The sequence below is a fragment of the Monodon monoceros genome, unplaced genomic scaffold, assembly GCF_005190385.1.
Source record: "Monodon monoceros isolate NGI ecotype Baffin Bay Population unplaced genomic scaffold, NGI_Narwhal_1 Super_Scaffold_18, whole genome shotgun sequence".
NCBI lineage: Eukaryota > Metazoa > Chordata > Mammalia > Artiodactyla > Monodontidae > Monodon > Monodon monoceros.
In genome coordinates this window covers 144,505,867-144,521,802 of record NW_021703774.1, presented here as the reverse complement: position 1 = coordinate 144,521,802, position 15,936 = coordinate 144,505,867, and the positions used below count along the sequence as shown (strand labels likewise).

Here is a 15,936-nt window from a genome sequence, read left to right as displayed (position 1 = left end):
TGTTTCAGACTGTAAAGTCCTTTTAGCTATATCTCTGGCGAAGATGTAGAAGCACTTTATGGGACTGTAAATTTCACGTTGAACAGTCTTCGTGAAATACACATCTCCCTTACACACAAGCTGTTTTCTCCATATCAATCGTGGCCCTGCAAGTAATGTTTCACAAATATTCTGTAAAGCACAGAAAACCCCATGATAATGTGAAATATGACTTTCACTTGTCTGTTAGACAAAAGAATCACACATGCCCCTCTCCCATCAGCACTAACATTTGTTATGGATAATAACACTTTCAATCACAACTATTTTTGGAAAGCGGGTTTATTGTAAACCTTCCCTCCCCCACTGAAAACACTCTCCCAAGGACACAGACTCCTACAAACCACAGCCCATTAATCTAACTATGGAATGAGAACTTTTTCTTCCCACTAACTTTGTTTAAAAGTTGTTTTTAAGAGAGAGAGTCTAAAGGCCACAGGTACAAGATTAAGGAGCATTTTACCTTTTTGGCTGATTGGCGTAAGAGGGGCCTGGGTCTCTAAAGGCCCAGTCTCTGATGTTGTATGAGGTGAGGGCTAAGAGAGGCCATGGTTTTAGGCAGCATCTGCATATCACCTGGAGCCTGTGGTCCTTTTAGTTGCGGGCACCAGCAGAGAAGCCAAAGAGCTAAAGATTTATATTGTATATTCTTAATTCCATGACAACACAACTGGATCCTCCCTGTTCAAGTAGCAGGTGACCAGTCCTAGAGGTGTATTTTGAACGTCACTACATCCATGAGGGTGACAGAGGTTCACCCTGCCTCCAGATGATTGCTGGAAAAGCAAAACTCACAGAGTAACTACAGGCCTTGCATGGTTCTGAATACTTTGGTAACCTGTCTGTTTTCCCTCCTCTGTAGCCAGCTTGAGGACTCACTGATCATGACTTCTATCAAGGAGCAGGCGGCAATTAGCCGGCTCTTGAGGTTTTTACAGGATTGGGACAATGCTGGCAAAGTCGCAAGGAGTCACATCCTCAACAATTTCATTGAAACCAACCAAGGCAAGACTGCCCCTGAGCTGGAACAGGAGTTTTCCCAGGGAGCCAGCTTGTTCCTGGTCCGCTTGACCACCTGGCTTAGACTCACGTATCCTTTGCTGAACAGGAAAACAAACAGGCAATCTTCAAAAGAGAAAAGGAACAAAGATAGTCGAGGGAGCTCTTCTCCTGATTCTCAATCAGATTTTAGAGCAGGACATCTAGTGATCAAAATACCATCCCTGAAGTCAAGAACTCCCTCAACGTCCCGTCTTCCCAGTCTATAAAGATATCCTCATTCTCACGGCTGACCTCTCTTGCTCCCATCAGAGTTGAAGTGGGTGTTCCTTGTCTAGGACTAATACTCTGTGTTGTGCTTGAATCCCCTCCCATCTCCCCAAGGACTTTATTCGTTCTCTCCTATAGCCTTCACTTCTGCCTCATTACCAGCTTTTTCATCAGCATTTATGTATGCTCAGATCTCTTCCACCTTAAGATTTTAATTCAGTCCTTGTCTGGAACCTGTATTCCACCTTGCTTCTGCCCTTCGTGCTGAAGCCTGTTGAAAAGGCTGTTGACCTTCCCCGCCTCCCTTTCTCCTGCACCCGCTGCAGCCTGACTTCCATCCCCTCCACTCCACTGACGCAGGTCTTGCCAAGGTTACCAGTGCTTTTCTAATTGTGAAACCCAGTGACCACATCCTCAGACCTTATACAGGACCTCTCAGTGGCGTTTGTCAGCCGACCATTCCCACTTCTCAAAACATTCTTCCCTGAAACTAATGTAATGTTTATGTCAATTTTACCTCAATAAAAAAAGAGAGAGAGAGAGAAGGAAAGCAAAAAGAAGCACATATAGACCATATCACCACACACACACACACACACACACACACACACTCACACACACACACTTCCTGTGGTTCTCTTGGTTTTCTCCTTTCTTTCTGTCCATCCTTCTCCTCTTCAGCCATGCCTTAAATGTTGGTGTTTGCCGGCCTCCAGCCACAGCCCTCTTTTCTGCTTGCTCTCAGCTTCTCCCTAAGTGATCTAGCCACTGTCAGGATGTCAACACCACTCCAGTTTGAGGACTCTCAGATGTGTACCCCGCCCACATTTCTCTGGAATCTGAGTTCCATACCTGTTAACCCAGCTGCCACCTCCACTTGTCTCCCACAGACTCTCACGTTTCTGGCTTGGGAAACTAGGCGAATGGGACATCATTGCGTGGGAAGAGAATACAAGGAAAGGAGTGAGTCTGGGGGTAGATAAGTTTGATTTGGGACATGTTGTGTTTGAGGTGCCTGTGCTCTGGAGCCCCAGAAGCAGACTTGGGGCTGAAGACAGATTTGGTCCCCATGATGGTGATAATTTGAGTCGTGGGTGGATTTCAGGATATTCCTGCTCCGTATGCCCGTAGCACTCCATGGATTCATCTCAGACCCTTTTCTTATGTATTTTTCTCGTTGCCTGAACCCTCTCCCCTTCCCTAAACCTCCTCTTTATTTAACTAATTTCTACTCCATTATTCAGGTCTCAATCCAAGCATCACTTTCTCAGGAAGCCCTTTTCAGAGCCCCAGACTAGCTTAGGTTCCCCTGTTAAATATACTCATGGCACTTCCTCTATTTTAATAGTCATAACATCTTGTTATTACCTGCTTAATATCTCTCTTCCCCCACTGGATTGTAAGCTCTACAAGGGCAGGAATTACATCTGTTCTACTCCTCTCTGTATTTCTAACACCTAACACGTGCCTGGCACATAATGGGTACTTAATACATGTTTGTTGAACAACGGAATGAATGAACCAGAGACTCTGAAGCTAAGCAGAACTAAAGGCTTAGGTAAACACAGCTCTCTCTTCTCATAGTTAATCATTGATTAAATTATTAATTAGACTCAGGCCTTGAACACAGTCTGACGGGAATCCACTGAATACATCTCTGGGTTAACCCCAATATTCTCAGACATTAGTGTGCATAAAAGAGGTTTAAAATGCAGGTAACCAGCCTGCCTCCCCACCCCACCACCAGGTTTTGATTTAGTAGATTAAGGGTGGGTCCCTGGACTCTTTATTTTTCTTTTCTTTTTAAAAATTAATTAATTTATTTTATTGTTTTTTTATTGGAATAAAATTGCTTTACAATGTTGTGTTAGTTTCTGCTGTACAATGAAATGAATCAGCTATATGTATAGCTATATCCCCTCCCTCTTGGACCTCCCTCCCAAGCCCCCCCATCCCACCCATCTAGGTCATCACAGAGCACTGAGCTGAGCTCTCTGTGCTGTACAGCAGGTTCCCACTAGGTATCTGGGTTTTTTGTTTGTTTGTTTTGTTTTGGCTGCATTAGGTCTTCGTTGCTGCGCACGGGCTTTCTCTAGTTGCGGCGAGCAGGGCTACTCTTCATTGCGGTGCGCAGACTTCTCTTTGCGGTGGCTTCTGCTGCGGAGCATGGGCTCTAGGTGTGCGGGCTCAGTAGTTGTGACACGCAGGCTCAGTAGTTGTGGCTCGTAGGCTCTAGAGTGCAGGCTCAGTAATTGTGGCACACTGGCTTAGTTGCTCCGCAGCATGTGGGATCTTCCCGGACCAGGGCTCGAACCCATGTCCCATGCATTGGCAGGCGGATTCTTAACCATTGTGCCACCAGGGAAGCCCAGCTATCTGTTTTACACATGGTAGTGTATTTATGTCAAACCTAATCTCCCAATTCATCCCACCCTCCCCTCCCCGCTCTGTGTCCTCATATCCGTTCTCTATATCTATGTCTCTCTTCCTGCCCTACAAATAGGTTCATCTGTACCATTTTTCTAGATTCCACATATATGCGTTAATATACGGTATTTGTTTTTCTCTTTCTGACTTACTTCACTCTGTATGACAGACTCTAGGTCCATCCACATCTCTACAAATGACCCAATCTTGTTCCTTTTTATGGCTAATATTCCATTGTATATATGTGCCACATCTTCTTTATCCATTCATCTATCATTGGACATTTAGATTGTTTCCATATCCTGGCTATTGTAAATAGTGCTGCAATGAACATTGGGGTACATGTGTCCTTTTGACTTATGGTTTTCTCAGGGTATATGCCCAGTAGTGGGATTGCTGGGTCATATGGTAGTTCTATTTTTAGTTTTTTAAGGAACCTCCATACTGTTCTCCATAGTGGCTGTATCAATTTAGATTCCCACCAACAGTGCAAAAGGGTTCCCTTTTCTCCACACCCTCTCCAGCATTTATTGTTTGTAGATTTTTGATGATGGCCATTCTGACCAGTGTGAGGTAATACCTCATTGTAGTTTTGATTTGCATTTCTCTAATAATTAGTGATGTTGAGCATCTTTTCATATGCCTCTTGGCCATCTGTATTGTCAGGACTCTTTAGTTTTCAAAAGAGCCCTGGGTTGACTCTGATGCCAGTGGTCCACAAGTGGTGCTTTGAAAAACATCAGGATCTACAGTCTGGCTTTGTCCCCATAACTCATGACACTAACCTCACCAAAATGTTGTCACTAACTTGACAACATTTTCCACTCGACCAAAGGGTGACGTGAGTGAGGCAGTGTCAGATCCTAGCTATATTTAAAACTTTGATATTTTATTCATTGTGTATTTTTATATTATTTTTTCTTTTTTTAATAATGCAGGAACTATTATTTAGTTACTGAGATTTTGATGCCCCCTTAAATTTCATACCTGAGGGAATTCCCTGACAGTCCAGTGGTTAGGACTCCTAGCTTTCACTGCCAAGGACCCGGGTTCAATCCCAGGTCAGGGAACTAAAATCCCACAAGCCACGCGGCCAAAAAAAAAAAAAAGTTAATACCTGAAGCAAGTGAGTCACTCGCCTCACACCCTGGTCCCAGCCCTGCTTGACCACTGCCCTTTCTAAAGCTCTCCTCTCTGGACTTCCCTGGTGGTCCATTGGTTGAGACTCCACACTCCCAATGCAGGGGGCCCAGGTTTGATCCCTGGTTTGGGAACTAGATCCTGTATCCATGCTGCAACTAAGAGTCCGCCTGCCACAACCAAGAAGTCCACACGCCGCAACTAAAAAGATCCCACGTGCAGCAACTAAAGATCCCGCATGCCACAACGAAGATCCCATGTGCCACAACTAAGACCCGGCACAGCCAAATAAATAAATAAATAAATATTTTAAAAAATAAAAAGTAAAAAAAAAAAAGCTCTCCTCTTCCCTCCCTTCTCCCATCACCGTTTCTCAGTCACTGTTGCAGGGTCTTTCCTACCACCCCTTAAATATTAGTGTTTCTAAGATTTCTGTGTTCAGCCCTCTTCTTTTTAAATTTAATTTAATTAATTTATTTATTTTTGGCTGCATTGGGTCTTCGTTGCTGCGTGCGGGCTTTCTCTAGGTGCGGAGAGCTGGGGCTACTCTTCATTGCGGTGTGAGGGCTTCTCATTGCAGTGGCTTCGCTTGTTGCGGAGCACAGGCTCTAGGGCACGAGGGCTCAGTAGTTGTGGCGCATGGGTTTAGTTGCTCCGCGGCATGTGGGATCTTCCCGGACCAGGGCTCGAACCCGTGTCCCCTGCATTGGCAGGCGGATTCGTAACCGCTGCACCACCAGGGAAGCCCAAGCCCTCTTCTTTTCTTACTCAATCATTGCACTTGTTAACCGAGGCATCGTATCATTCTTCTCCATGTCCTAAGTGCTAATCAGAGCACCCAACATTTAGTGGACACTCAGCCAATGTTTATTAAATGAACCACACTTTTTTTTTTTTTTGGCCACACTGCGCGGCTCGTGGGATCTCAGTTCCCGACCAGAGATTGAACCCAGACCACAGCAGTGAAAGCCCAGAATCCTAACCATTAGGCCACCAGGGAACTCCCAAACCACGCTTTTAATATACAGTTGTATATTCAGTTTCTACACCTGGAATTATTCATAATTTCCTAACTTTTTGTGACCTTGTCATACAGGAGAGAAAAGAGACTGGCTGAAGAGACATAGCATTTTGAATCAGTGACCCCCCCCCAACTTCTCCTCCCCACCCCTCCAGTTACGGTGGATTTTGAAGGAAAACAAATCAATATAGCATCATTATGTTTTGTAAAATTGACTGCCACCTAATCCCACATTAGCTTCAAACCCCTTTTTTAAACTTGAACTTCTAGAACCAATCAGTAAAACTAAAGATTTATATATTATAATAACAAAAATTATTAGTTACCATGTATTGAGTCTTTTTATGCTCTAGGCACTGAACTCTGTGTACAGCACAAATATCTCATTTGAGCCTAACACCAGGCCTAATAGGTATTGGTATCATTCCCCCAACCACCATTTTGTTTTTTTTTTTTTTGGCCTCACCGCGAGGCATGTGGGATCTTAGTTCCCCGACCAAGGATCAAACCTGCGGCCCCTGCAATGGAAGCATGGAGTCCCAACCACTGGACCACCAGGGAATTCAGTATCATCCCATTTTATAGATTAGAAAGATGAGCCTTGAAAAGGTTGAATAATTTACTAGCAGGTGGCAGAGATAAGGATTAAAATGGGTGGTCTGGCTCCAAAGCCCATACACCATCCAGGTGACTTCAGTGAATCCCTGCCACGGTCCCACCTCCAACACTATCTGTGTCAATAGCCCACTCCCTCCCTCTGTTTGTCTATAGACAGGAAGGGCTGACAGTAAGAAGCAGGACTCTGAGTTAGGCTGCCTAGGTTCAAATCCCAGTTCCATCAGTTAACCTTGGGACCATGATCAGGTCCTTAAACTGTCTGAGATTGTTTCCTCATGAAGGAAGTGGAAATACTGATAGCACCCACTGCAGGGTGCGCTGAGGGTTAAATGAGACAATGCCAGCGAAGCAGTTAGCACAGTGCCTGGCACACAATAAATGCTTAGTACTTGTTAGCTACTGCTGATATCGTGGCAAACTTCTGGAACTAATTGCTGGAAATAATGGGCCAGAAATATGTATAATGAAGTGGTTATGAAAATAAGGCTAGCCTGGGACAGAGGAAAAAGAAGGTGATGAAAGTCGGTCAGCCTTGCTGCTAGCTGAAGAAAAGAGGCACTGAGAAGGCATGGAGGCAGAAATGGGGGCTGGGGTTTCAGAGGAGCTGGGTGGTGGGCTGATAGCCTGGCCCCCAGCTAAAACGGCAACAGGCAGGGGAGCCTGGCTCCAGAGCAAACACTGTTTTTGCAGTAAAGAGCCTTTTCTAATGAGCCAATCTGTCTCTACTTCTATTGGCATCCTGGGAACCAGGGTGCAGCCGAGATAATTTGCCTCATGCACCCTCCCTCCCCAACAAAGCACCATTACCTCCAACCCATTACATTAGCCTTTATCAGTCTTGGAAGCTCTCAGTCATCCTCCGTGAGCTGCAGTAATTTCAGCTAATTTCTTAAGTGTTCTAAGAGCCTGTGATGTGTTATGAGCCTAGTAATTGTTGACTGGTTCCTTTTCTGTTGTGGCTTGATTTCATACCTTGTATCCGAGCTGAAGCGTGCTCTGGGTGCTTTATTACAACGAAGCTTTTTGCAAAAGCTCACATTAAAAAATAACATTAAGTACTGGGGTTGTTTTAAATCAGGGTTTAATTTTTCCACCATCTCCTGTTGTTCTTATTAGGAAGACACACAATTCTTCATAAAGATAGTGACCTCCATTATAAAGCTTTGAGCAAGTACAAAATTGAGAATTAATGATGAAGCTGATTATTTTTAGAGAAGTCCAAGAATGAGGCATAAAGTAATGAACTGGGCTGAGCCCAAGGGTGCAATGGTCATGGCACAGAGAAGCCTCGGAAATTGACCCCCAGCTTTCTTCGTGCACCCTCCATTCATCAACGCCTCTTACTCTCTAGAGAGCATGTCAGAGCCAAAGTGGCTGAACTACCCCAGAAGAGCTTTCTGGAGAACCATGAACATGCCTGCCACCACCACCCATGCCCCTACCCCTTCAACCTAGTGGCCCCTCTCAGATAAAGGATGCAATTCAGCTGTTGGTCATCCTGGGCCATAGGTGGTATCAGGGATCAGACACGGGATGGAAAACCACCCTGAAATTCACTCTTTAACTTGTCGTACAGCTACATGACTGGCTCATGTTTAGATAAGCTGCTCAGGTCCATTGGCATCTTCTTATCAGCTGTAAGCAGGTGAGTTCTGTTCTAGCGAAATTCTGGGGTCTCAGTTGCCTGCCTGACTCATGGTATCCTTGACATTCACACCACATGGGACCTTAGCTTCTAGTTATCAGTGGGTACCTAGTAGCCCTCAGGATGGACCCAGAGGTGGTGGCAGCTGTGGTCCTGGTCTAGTTGCTCCTCCATCCCATGTTCTCCATTGATACTTTGCTAGTCAGCACCCTCTTGGTTGTGAATTACAGAAAACCGACTCATACTGGACCAGGAAAAAGTAGAAATTATTAGACTACTTAACTGAATGTCCAGAGAGTGGAAATCGATATTTCAGGCCTGACTATATCCAGGGGCTCAAAAAATGTCATCAGTACTTGTTCTCTCCTGCTTTTTCTCCATTTCTCAGTATTTGGTCTATCCTGCTTTTTCTCCATTACTCAGTATTTGGTCTATCCCACTTTTTCTCCATTCCTCATTACTTGGTCTCTCCCGCTTTTCCACCATTTCTCAGTATTTGGTCTGTCCCGCTTTTTCTCCATTTCTCAGCTCTGTTTCCCTCTATATTCATAGGCCTCCATGTGTTGTAGTCCTCAGTACTCCAGACATGCATCCTTCTAGCTCAGTCACACCAAAAAGAGAGCATGTCTTTCCCAAGCGTTCCCAAGAAAGTCCCAGGTTTTGAGCCTCATTGGACCAACTTAGGTCACATGCCTGGCCCCAAACCAATTACTGCAGCCAGAAGGATGACACACCTTCACCTGCTTATCCTCCCAAAACCACATGGCTCGTGAGTGGTGGAGGGGTGATCTCCCATGGGACAGTTGAGGTGCCCTTTCAAGAAGAAGAGACACAGATGCTGGAAATCCAAGCACAGGAAATGGCCATTGTATTTAACTTCCGCATTTCCTTCTGGAAGGAAGAATTTCCAAACTATTGTATCACTTTACCCACAAACATTTCCTGGGTAGGAGGAGTATATGAAGAAAGGTCCTTGAGATCCCTTAGAAAGGTTAGTGTCTAGGAACTTGACAATGTCTTATTTCTACTTTTCTATCCCTCTGAACAGTAATCGATATCTCATAGAATTTCTTGAGGTTGGAGGGGCCCTAACACTCTTGGAAATACTTGCACTGAAGGAGATCGAGGAGGAGGACAAGAAGGAATCCATCAAGCTACTTCAGGTTATCGCAAACTCTGGCAGAAAGTACAAGGAGCTCATCTGTGAAAGCTATGGTGGGTACCACGTAGAACGAGGGTGTCACTTCTCCTGTCTCCCTGGGGGCCGCCCCCAGCACTGCTAGAGGAAAACGCATCACGGACCTGGTTGCACAGGAAGCGTTCTGTAGGGTGGACTCACTTAGCTCCTGTCTGGATCACCACCGGAAGACCCAGAGTTACGATTTTCTCAATTTATCTTTTGCTCAAATCTTTCCATGGTGGTTTTGGAAATACTTCATTTCAAGTATATCCTCTTTCGTGCATCCATTCAACAAAGATTTGTTGAGCCATTTATGAATAACTCTAGAAATAAGATTGAACTAAAATCGTTGAATATGTGTGCTAGGTATACGCTAAGGTGCTGGGAACACAAAGATGAATAAAATACAGTCCTTGTCCTCAAAGAGCTTACAGTGCCGTGAGAAAAGGAAATAACCCGGTAATTTCAGTATGTCCCACCAAGTGGTCTGCTTGAGGTGTGCACAGGAGATGCCATCCCCCACGCATCCCTCTTTAAAGCACTTCCCTCACTGCTCTTCCATCATTTCTCCCCCATGGCCTCTCTGAGCCTCGGTGTATTTATCCTAAAAAGGGACTAACACCTCCCTCTCAGTGTAGTTTCCAGGGCTAAATAAGGTGGTATTTGTCAAAAAACATTTAGTGCTGAGTGCTATCTATGTGTTAGTTATCATACAGCAATCAAAAGTGCAAGTTTTATTTGTGCATTTTGCAGAGCCATTTTAAATTTTAAAACAGATTTTGACAACATGCCTACGTTGAAACAAAATCCCCCAGCCACCTAGGCACGAGGTGAAAACAGTAGCTATGCAACATGAGAACAGAGCCTCGATTTTGCTTTGACTGGACAGGCCTGGTTAAATACATCTTAATCCTATTACCTCATATTATGTAACCTTGAGTAAGGATTATTTTCATAAACCCCTTCCAATTTAGCATTTCCTCTCTCCTTTGCTCAGGTGTACGATCCATAGCAGAATTCTTGGCAAAGTCTAAGTCAGAAGAGACCCAGGAAGAAGTGCAAGTTCTGTTGGATTCTTTGATCCACAGTAATCCCAAGTACCAGAATCAAGTGTACAAAGGTCTAATAGCTTTGCTGCCCTGTGCGTCCCCGAAAGCTCAGCAGCTGTCCCTGCAGACTCTCAGGACTGCCCAGGTGAGCCCAGGCTGCATGCTCCGGTGGTTCTGATTCCAACTCAGTCATCTGACAATTACCTTCCACAGTTGCACTCCATGCAGGCATGAGAAACAGAGCTCAGCCTCCCACTGCATGTCTGCTGTTCTATCAGCGTTACTTCCAGGAGGCTAGGGCAGGGCAGAGAGTTCGTGTCTCCCAGCAGAGTGATTTGTCCTGTTTACTTAAGGATCAGAAAGATGTTGGCAGACTTAAAAGTAGTTGAGACAAGCAGCAAGGTTGATGAAAGGACCGTAGAAAAGATTAAAGGAGTCAGTTTGGTAGGGAAAGAATCCTGGTGCATTTGTAGGCAGCATGTAAGTGAAGAAAGAAGCCAGATCTCCGGTGCTTGGGAAAGCTCCATTTCTCTCGTTGTCTTCTGCCTTCCTCTCGGTGCCCTAGAATGCAGCAAAGTCAGCTTTGGGGCATGGCGACCACACGAAGACACCATGTAAGGAGGGAATAGAGGCTCCAAGAGAGGTTTTGAGATGAACCATCGAAAGCTCTCAGTAGTACAGCTCCAGGAAGGGCTGGAGGCAGGGAGGCAGTTAAGAGACCAAAGAGGGCTTCCCTGGTGGCGCAGTGGTTGAGAATCTGCCTGCCAATGCAGGGGACACGGGTTCAAGCCCTGGTCTGGGAAGATCCCACATGCCGCGGAGCAACTAGGTCCGTGAGCCACAACTACTGAGCCTGCGCGTCTGGAGCCTGTGCTCCGCAACAAGAGAGGCCGCGATAGTGAGAGGCCCGCGCACCGCGATGAAGAGTGGCCCCCACTTGCCACAACTAGAGAAAGCCCTCGCACAGAAACGAAGACCCAACACAGCCAAAAGTAAATAAATAAAATTAAAAAGTGACTGTACCATTTTAAAAAAAAGGAATCAAAAAAAAAAAAAAAAGAGACCAAAGAGATGATACGGCCTGAACCATGGCAGGAGAAATCGAGGTGACCAGGTTGGACAGACATTTCGGAGGCAGAGTGTATGGGACTTGGGACAGTAAAAGAAAAGGAGTCAAGGGCTTCCCTGGTGGTGCAGTGGTTGAGAGTCCGCCTGCCGATGCAGGGGACGCGGGTTCATGCCCCGGTCCGGGAAGATCCCACATGCCGCAGAGCAGCTGGGCCCGTGAGCCACGGCCACTGAGCCTGCGCGTCTGGAGCCTGTGCTCGGCAACGGGAGAGGCAACAACAGTGAGAGGCCCGCGTACCGCAAAAACAAAAACAAAAAAAAGAAAAGGAGTCAAGAAGACGCCAGCTTTGGACTTAGACCACGGGGTGAGTTGTGTGCCACCAAGAGAACAGGAAAAACGGATCTGATTTAGGTTTTGACCCAATAAACTTGATGAGCCTTGGTGGCTCCCAAGTGCCCATTCTCAGGAGAAGGCCAAGCTGGTTGCAGAAGATGTAGATGGGTGACTTGTGCAAAAAATACTGAACCCTGAGCTCCCCTCCTGTAGAATTTGACAGCTTTCGGGTGGCCTTTAAGTTCCCCCAGGCAATTCTGATTCCTAGCTCAATTGAGGAATCACTGCTCGGGACGTCTAGTAGAGATGCCCACAGGACAGTAGAAAATAAAAGTCTGAGGCTCCAGAGAGAGATCCGAGATGAAGATGGCAGTTTGGAGTTCATGAACAGAGAAGTGATATCCGAAAGAGTAGAAGTCAATAAGATGACCCCGGTAGAATACACCAAGTACGAAGAGAAGGAGCACTGCCAGCATTTAAGAGATGAGCTGAGGAAGAAGATCAGCAAAACATCTGATTATCATTATTGTTTCCAGTTTCCATTTATTAAGTGCCTCCTGCATGCCAGGCACTGTGCTCAGGGCTTGCTTACACTGTCTCCTTTAGTCTTCACAGTGGCTGATGGAGACAGGTATTATCATCCCCATTTTAAAGGTGATGCTAACAAGCCTTAGGAGGGTGTTCAGTGACTTATTCAAGGCCACACACTAAGTAGAAAATATATACCAAGTGAACATTAAAATCCAACTCTAACTCCAGAGTCCTTTCCATATACCACTCTGCCTCCTTGAAAAAGAATGATGGCAGGGGGTGGTGGTGGTGGTGGGATGAATTGGGAGATTGGGATTGACATGTATACACTGATGTGTATAAAATGGATGACTAATAAGAAAAAATAAATAAATAAATAAGAAACATTAAAAAAGAAAAAGAATGATAAGCCATAAAAGGAGAAGAGGAAAACACAGGGCTGTGAAAAGTAAGGGAAAAGAGTTTCAAGAAGAAGGACATGGACTTCCCTGGTGGCACAGTGGTTAAGAATCCACCTGCCAACACAGGGAACACGGGTTCAATCCCTGGTCCGGGAAGATCCCACATGCCGCGGAGCAACTAAGCCCTTGCACCACAACTACTGAAGCCCTGGCACCTAGAGCCTGTGCTCCCCAACAAGAGAAGCCACCGCAATGAGTAGGCCCTGCTGTCCACAACTAGAGAAAGCCCACGCACAGCAACGAAGACCCATACCACAGCCAAAAATTAATTAATTAATAAAAAATCAAAGAAGAAGGACATGATCAGTTGGCTCAAATACAGCAGAGAGATTCAATGCAGGTAGAACAGAAAGCTGAGCTCAGCAGGAAAAGTTTTGGTGAATTAGGGGACTGTCCGATGGCAGGAAAAATTAAATTACAGCCACCTGTCAAAGGATGCATGGAGGATGAAGAAGTAGCTTCCCCTGGAAAGCTTAGGTGTAAAGGGGGAAAGAGCAGTAGCAAGAGGAGACAGAGTTGAAGGACGGTTGCTTTCAATCTGGGTGATCTTGAGAATGTTTAATGCCAAAAGACAGGAACCAGTGCACGGGTAGAAGACACAGACAGGAGGGTTGCCTCATTAGGTGAGATCCTGAGAGAGAGAAGATTTAGGATTTTGGATGAGTTCCACTCTCTCCAGCCTGTGACTGTCTTCCCTGCAGCCAAGATAGCCGACTTATCCCTGCACCTCTAGCAGTGGCCAGCTAGCCTCCACCGAGTGCCTCCTGAGCCAGAGGGTTCAGTGGCAACCTCCGCAGAGTCTCTGGAGATTCCTGGCTGCCCATCTCCGCCCCTCCTCTCCAGAAGAAATTAACTTCAGACTTCCCTGCTGGCGCAGTGGTTGGGAATCTGCCTGCCAAATGCAGGGGAAATGGGTTCGATCCCTGGTCCTGGAGGATCCCGCGTGCCACAACTGCTGGGCCTGCGCGCCTGGAGCCCGTGCTCCGCAGCTGGGGAGGCCACCACGGTGGGAGGCCTGCGCACCGCGGCGAGGAGTGGCCCCCGCTCGCCGCAACTAGAGAGGACCCACGCGCAGCAACGAAGACCCAACGCTGGCAAACTAATTAATTAATTTTTAAAAAGAGAGAGAGAGTTCTCCCTCCTTACTAGTATGCAAAAAATTGACTATAATGTTAAAAAAAAAAAAAGAAAGAAAGAAAGAAACTAACCTCTCGGGTGCGGGGCCAGGGCCCAGTGACTCACTGCTGCCCCCCTCTCCCCATTCAGCTAAGGCTGCCCGGCTGTTTGGAAGTCAGCTTTTCACTTCTCCCAGGTGGACTAGACGGAAAGGAAAGAGTAACCACCTTGTCCTGCTGTCTTTCTTGCCAGTCGATCATCGGGACAACACACCCCGGCATTGTGGACAGCGTGCTGAAGGTGCTACGCACTATGCACCTGGAAGTCCAGTATGAAGGTAGGGGAGGCGGCCGGGTCTGCTCCAGACGGCACAAGGTGGCCATGAGAACTAGGCAGCTTTGCTCTGAGACGTTTTCTCCTATTCACAAAGAGCCTTAGTGAGTGTCCCAGGCAGCCTCGGCAGACGGAAGGTGCTGGCTCTGTGCTGATGGGCAAGCTATTCAGAAAACGACAGTCACATTCTGGGCCTGGAATCAGCCACATGCTCTAGCAGTTGTTAGAATGTGCCTGGGTCCAGAGCTGGCTCTCGTTCCCAGACTTATGTGGCATTTCCCCTCCAAACAGAAATCACCCTGAGGACTGTTCTTCTAAGAAACCAGATTGGGTGAAGGTAGTATTAATAAGTTTTCATTTATTGAGCATGCCTATGTGCCAGCCACTTTCCATGCATTGCTCCATTTAATTCTCAAAATAACCACAAGAGTATAGATTCTGGTACATATTAGGTATTCAAATGTTCAAATGAATGAATGGTGGGGGTTGGCATTTTTATGTTTTTCAAGCTAAAGCACTGAAGCACAGAGAGATTAAGTATGCTTCCCAAAGTTACACAGCTGACCAGATTCAAACCAGATCTGTCTGACTCCAAAGCCTGTGCTTTTAACATGCAGCACATGGCAGGTGTTTCCAGGATGTTATTTCCTTCCCTGCTCTTCCGATGGTTCAGAGAAGGGAGATTCTGTTTTCAACAGGAGAGATCAAGGAAGCGTTCTCTGGGAAGGTGGTATTTCAGCTGAGCCTTGAAATATGGGAAGGTAGAAAGCAGAGAAGGGCATTCTGGAAAGGGGAATGGTGTAAAGGAAGGCCCAGACACAGGAAGTACAAGATGTGTCTGGGGAGTGGCATGGAGATCATTTGGTGGTAGCAGTCTCAGTCTAGGAAGACCTAGGAAGGTAGGCCAGGACCAGATCATGGAGCACCTTGAATGTCAGATAGAATAGCAGGCCAGAGCCACAGGGAGACTTTAGACTGGAGTTGTTCAGACAACAAAATGGAGTGTGCTGATCTAGCAGGATAGAGAGGCCCCAGGAAGAGAGAGGAGGGACAGGACTGGGGAGCGCCTGGGTGTGGAGAGTGAGATGGCACATGAAGGGGGAATGGGCCTAGCCGAGGAGGCCAGGGCAGGGAGACCCATAAGGCAGGAAGGGTCTGGGTGGCACTACATATCGGGATTTCTGTGCCCAGGATGACAGGCTGAGCCCCAGGTCCAGGAAGCCTAGGAGGGTCAGAGGGAGGAGGCCGGTACCAGGGTTAAGGTATACAAGTGAGACCCTGGGGATCAGCAAAGGCCTGGCGCTCACTCCCAGCCTAGATTGCTTTTTGGAGGCAGTGTTGAGATTGAATGCCTACCTTATCTTTCCTTCAGCAGCACTGTCAACTTTGTATTTGTTTGACCCCTGCGGGGGTACATGGACTCCTGTGTTGGGAAGTAATGCTATGTTGGAATCGGTTACCAGCTGGAGCAGAGCCTCCTAGCTGGGGAGGAGTTGCCAGGTGGAGTGGTAGAGGCACCTAAGCCAAGGTCAGGCCCAGCAGCAGGGAGTTGTTGCTGGCATTGGAGCAAGGGGGTGAGCTGGCGGTGGAATCATGTCAGGAGGCTTAATCAAACAGCCCCGAGGAGACTAGATTGAGTGGCGCTGTGACCTCCCTCCCCTCACCCAACTTCCACGTGGCAAAGTGACCATTCCGCCACTTCCCG

The 15,936-nt window shown here is 46.6% G+C and overlaps 1 protein-coding gene across 1 annotated transcript in view; it reads left to right on the top strand.

Annotated features, from left to right (window-relative positions):
* The window catches only part of ARMH1 (armadillo like helical domain containing 1), a 107,361-nt gene that overhangs the window by 144 nt on the left and 91,281 nt on the right, over positions 1–15,936 (top strand). Inside the window, exons 2-6 of the mRNA XM_029229167.1 lie at positions 906–1,129; positions 8,091–8,159; positions 9,208–9,374; positions 10,337–10,533; positions 14,151–14,235. Coding sequence (XP_029085000.1) covers positions 924–1,129; positions 8,091–8,159; positions 9,208–9,374; positions 10,337–10,533; positions 14,151–14,235 — 724 coding nt within the window. The 5' untranslated portion in view covers positions 906–923. The remainder of the gene's footprint in view (positions 1–905; positions 1,130–8,090; positions 8,160–9,207; positions 9,375–10,336; positions 10,534–14,150; positions 14,236–15,936) is intronic.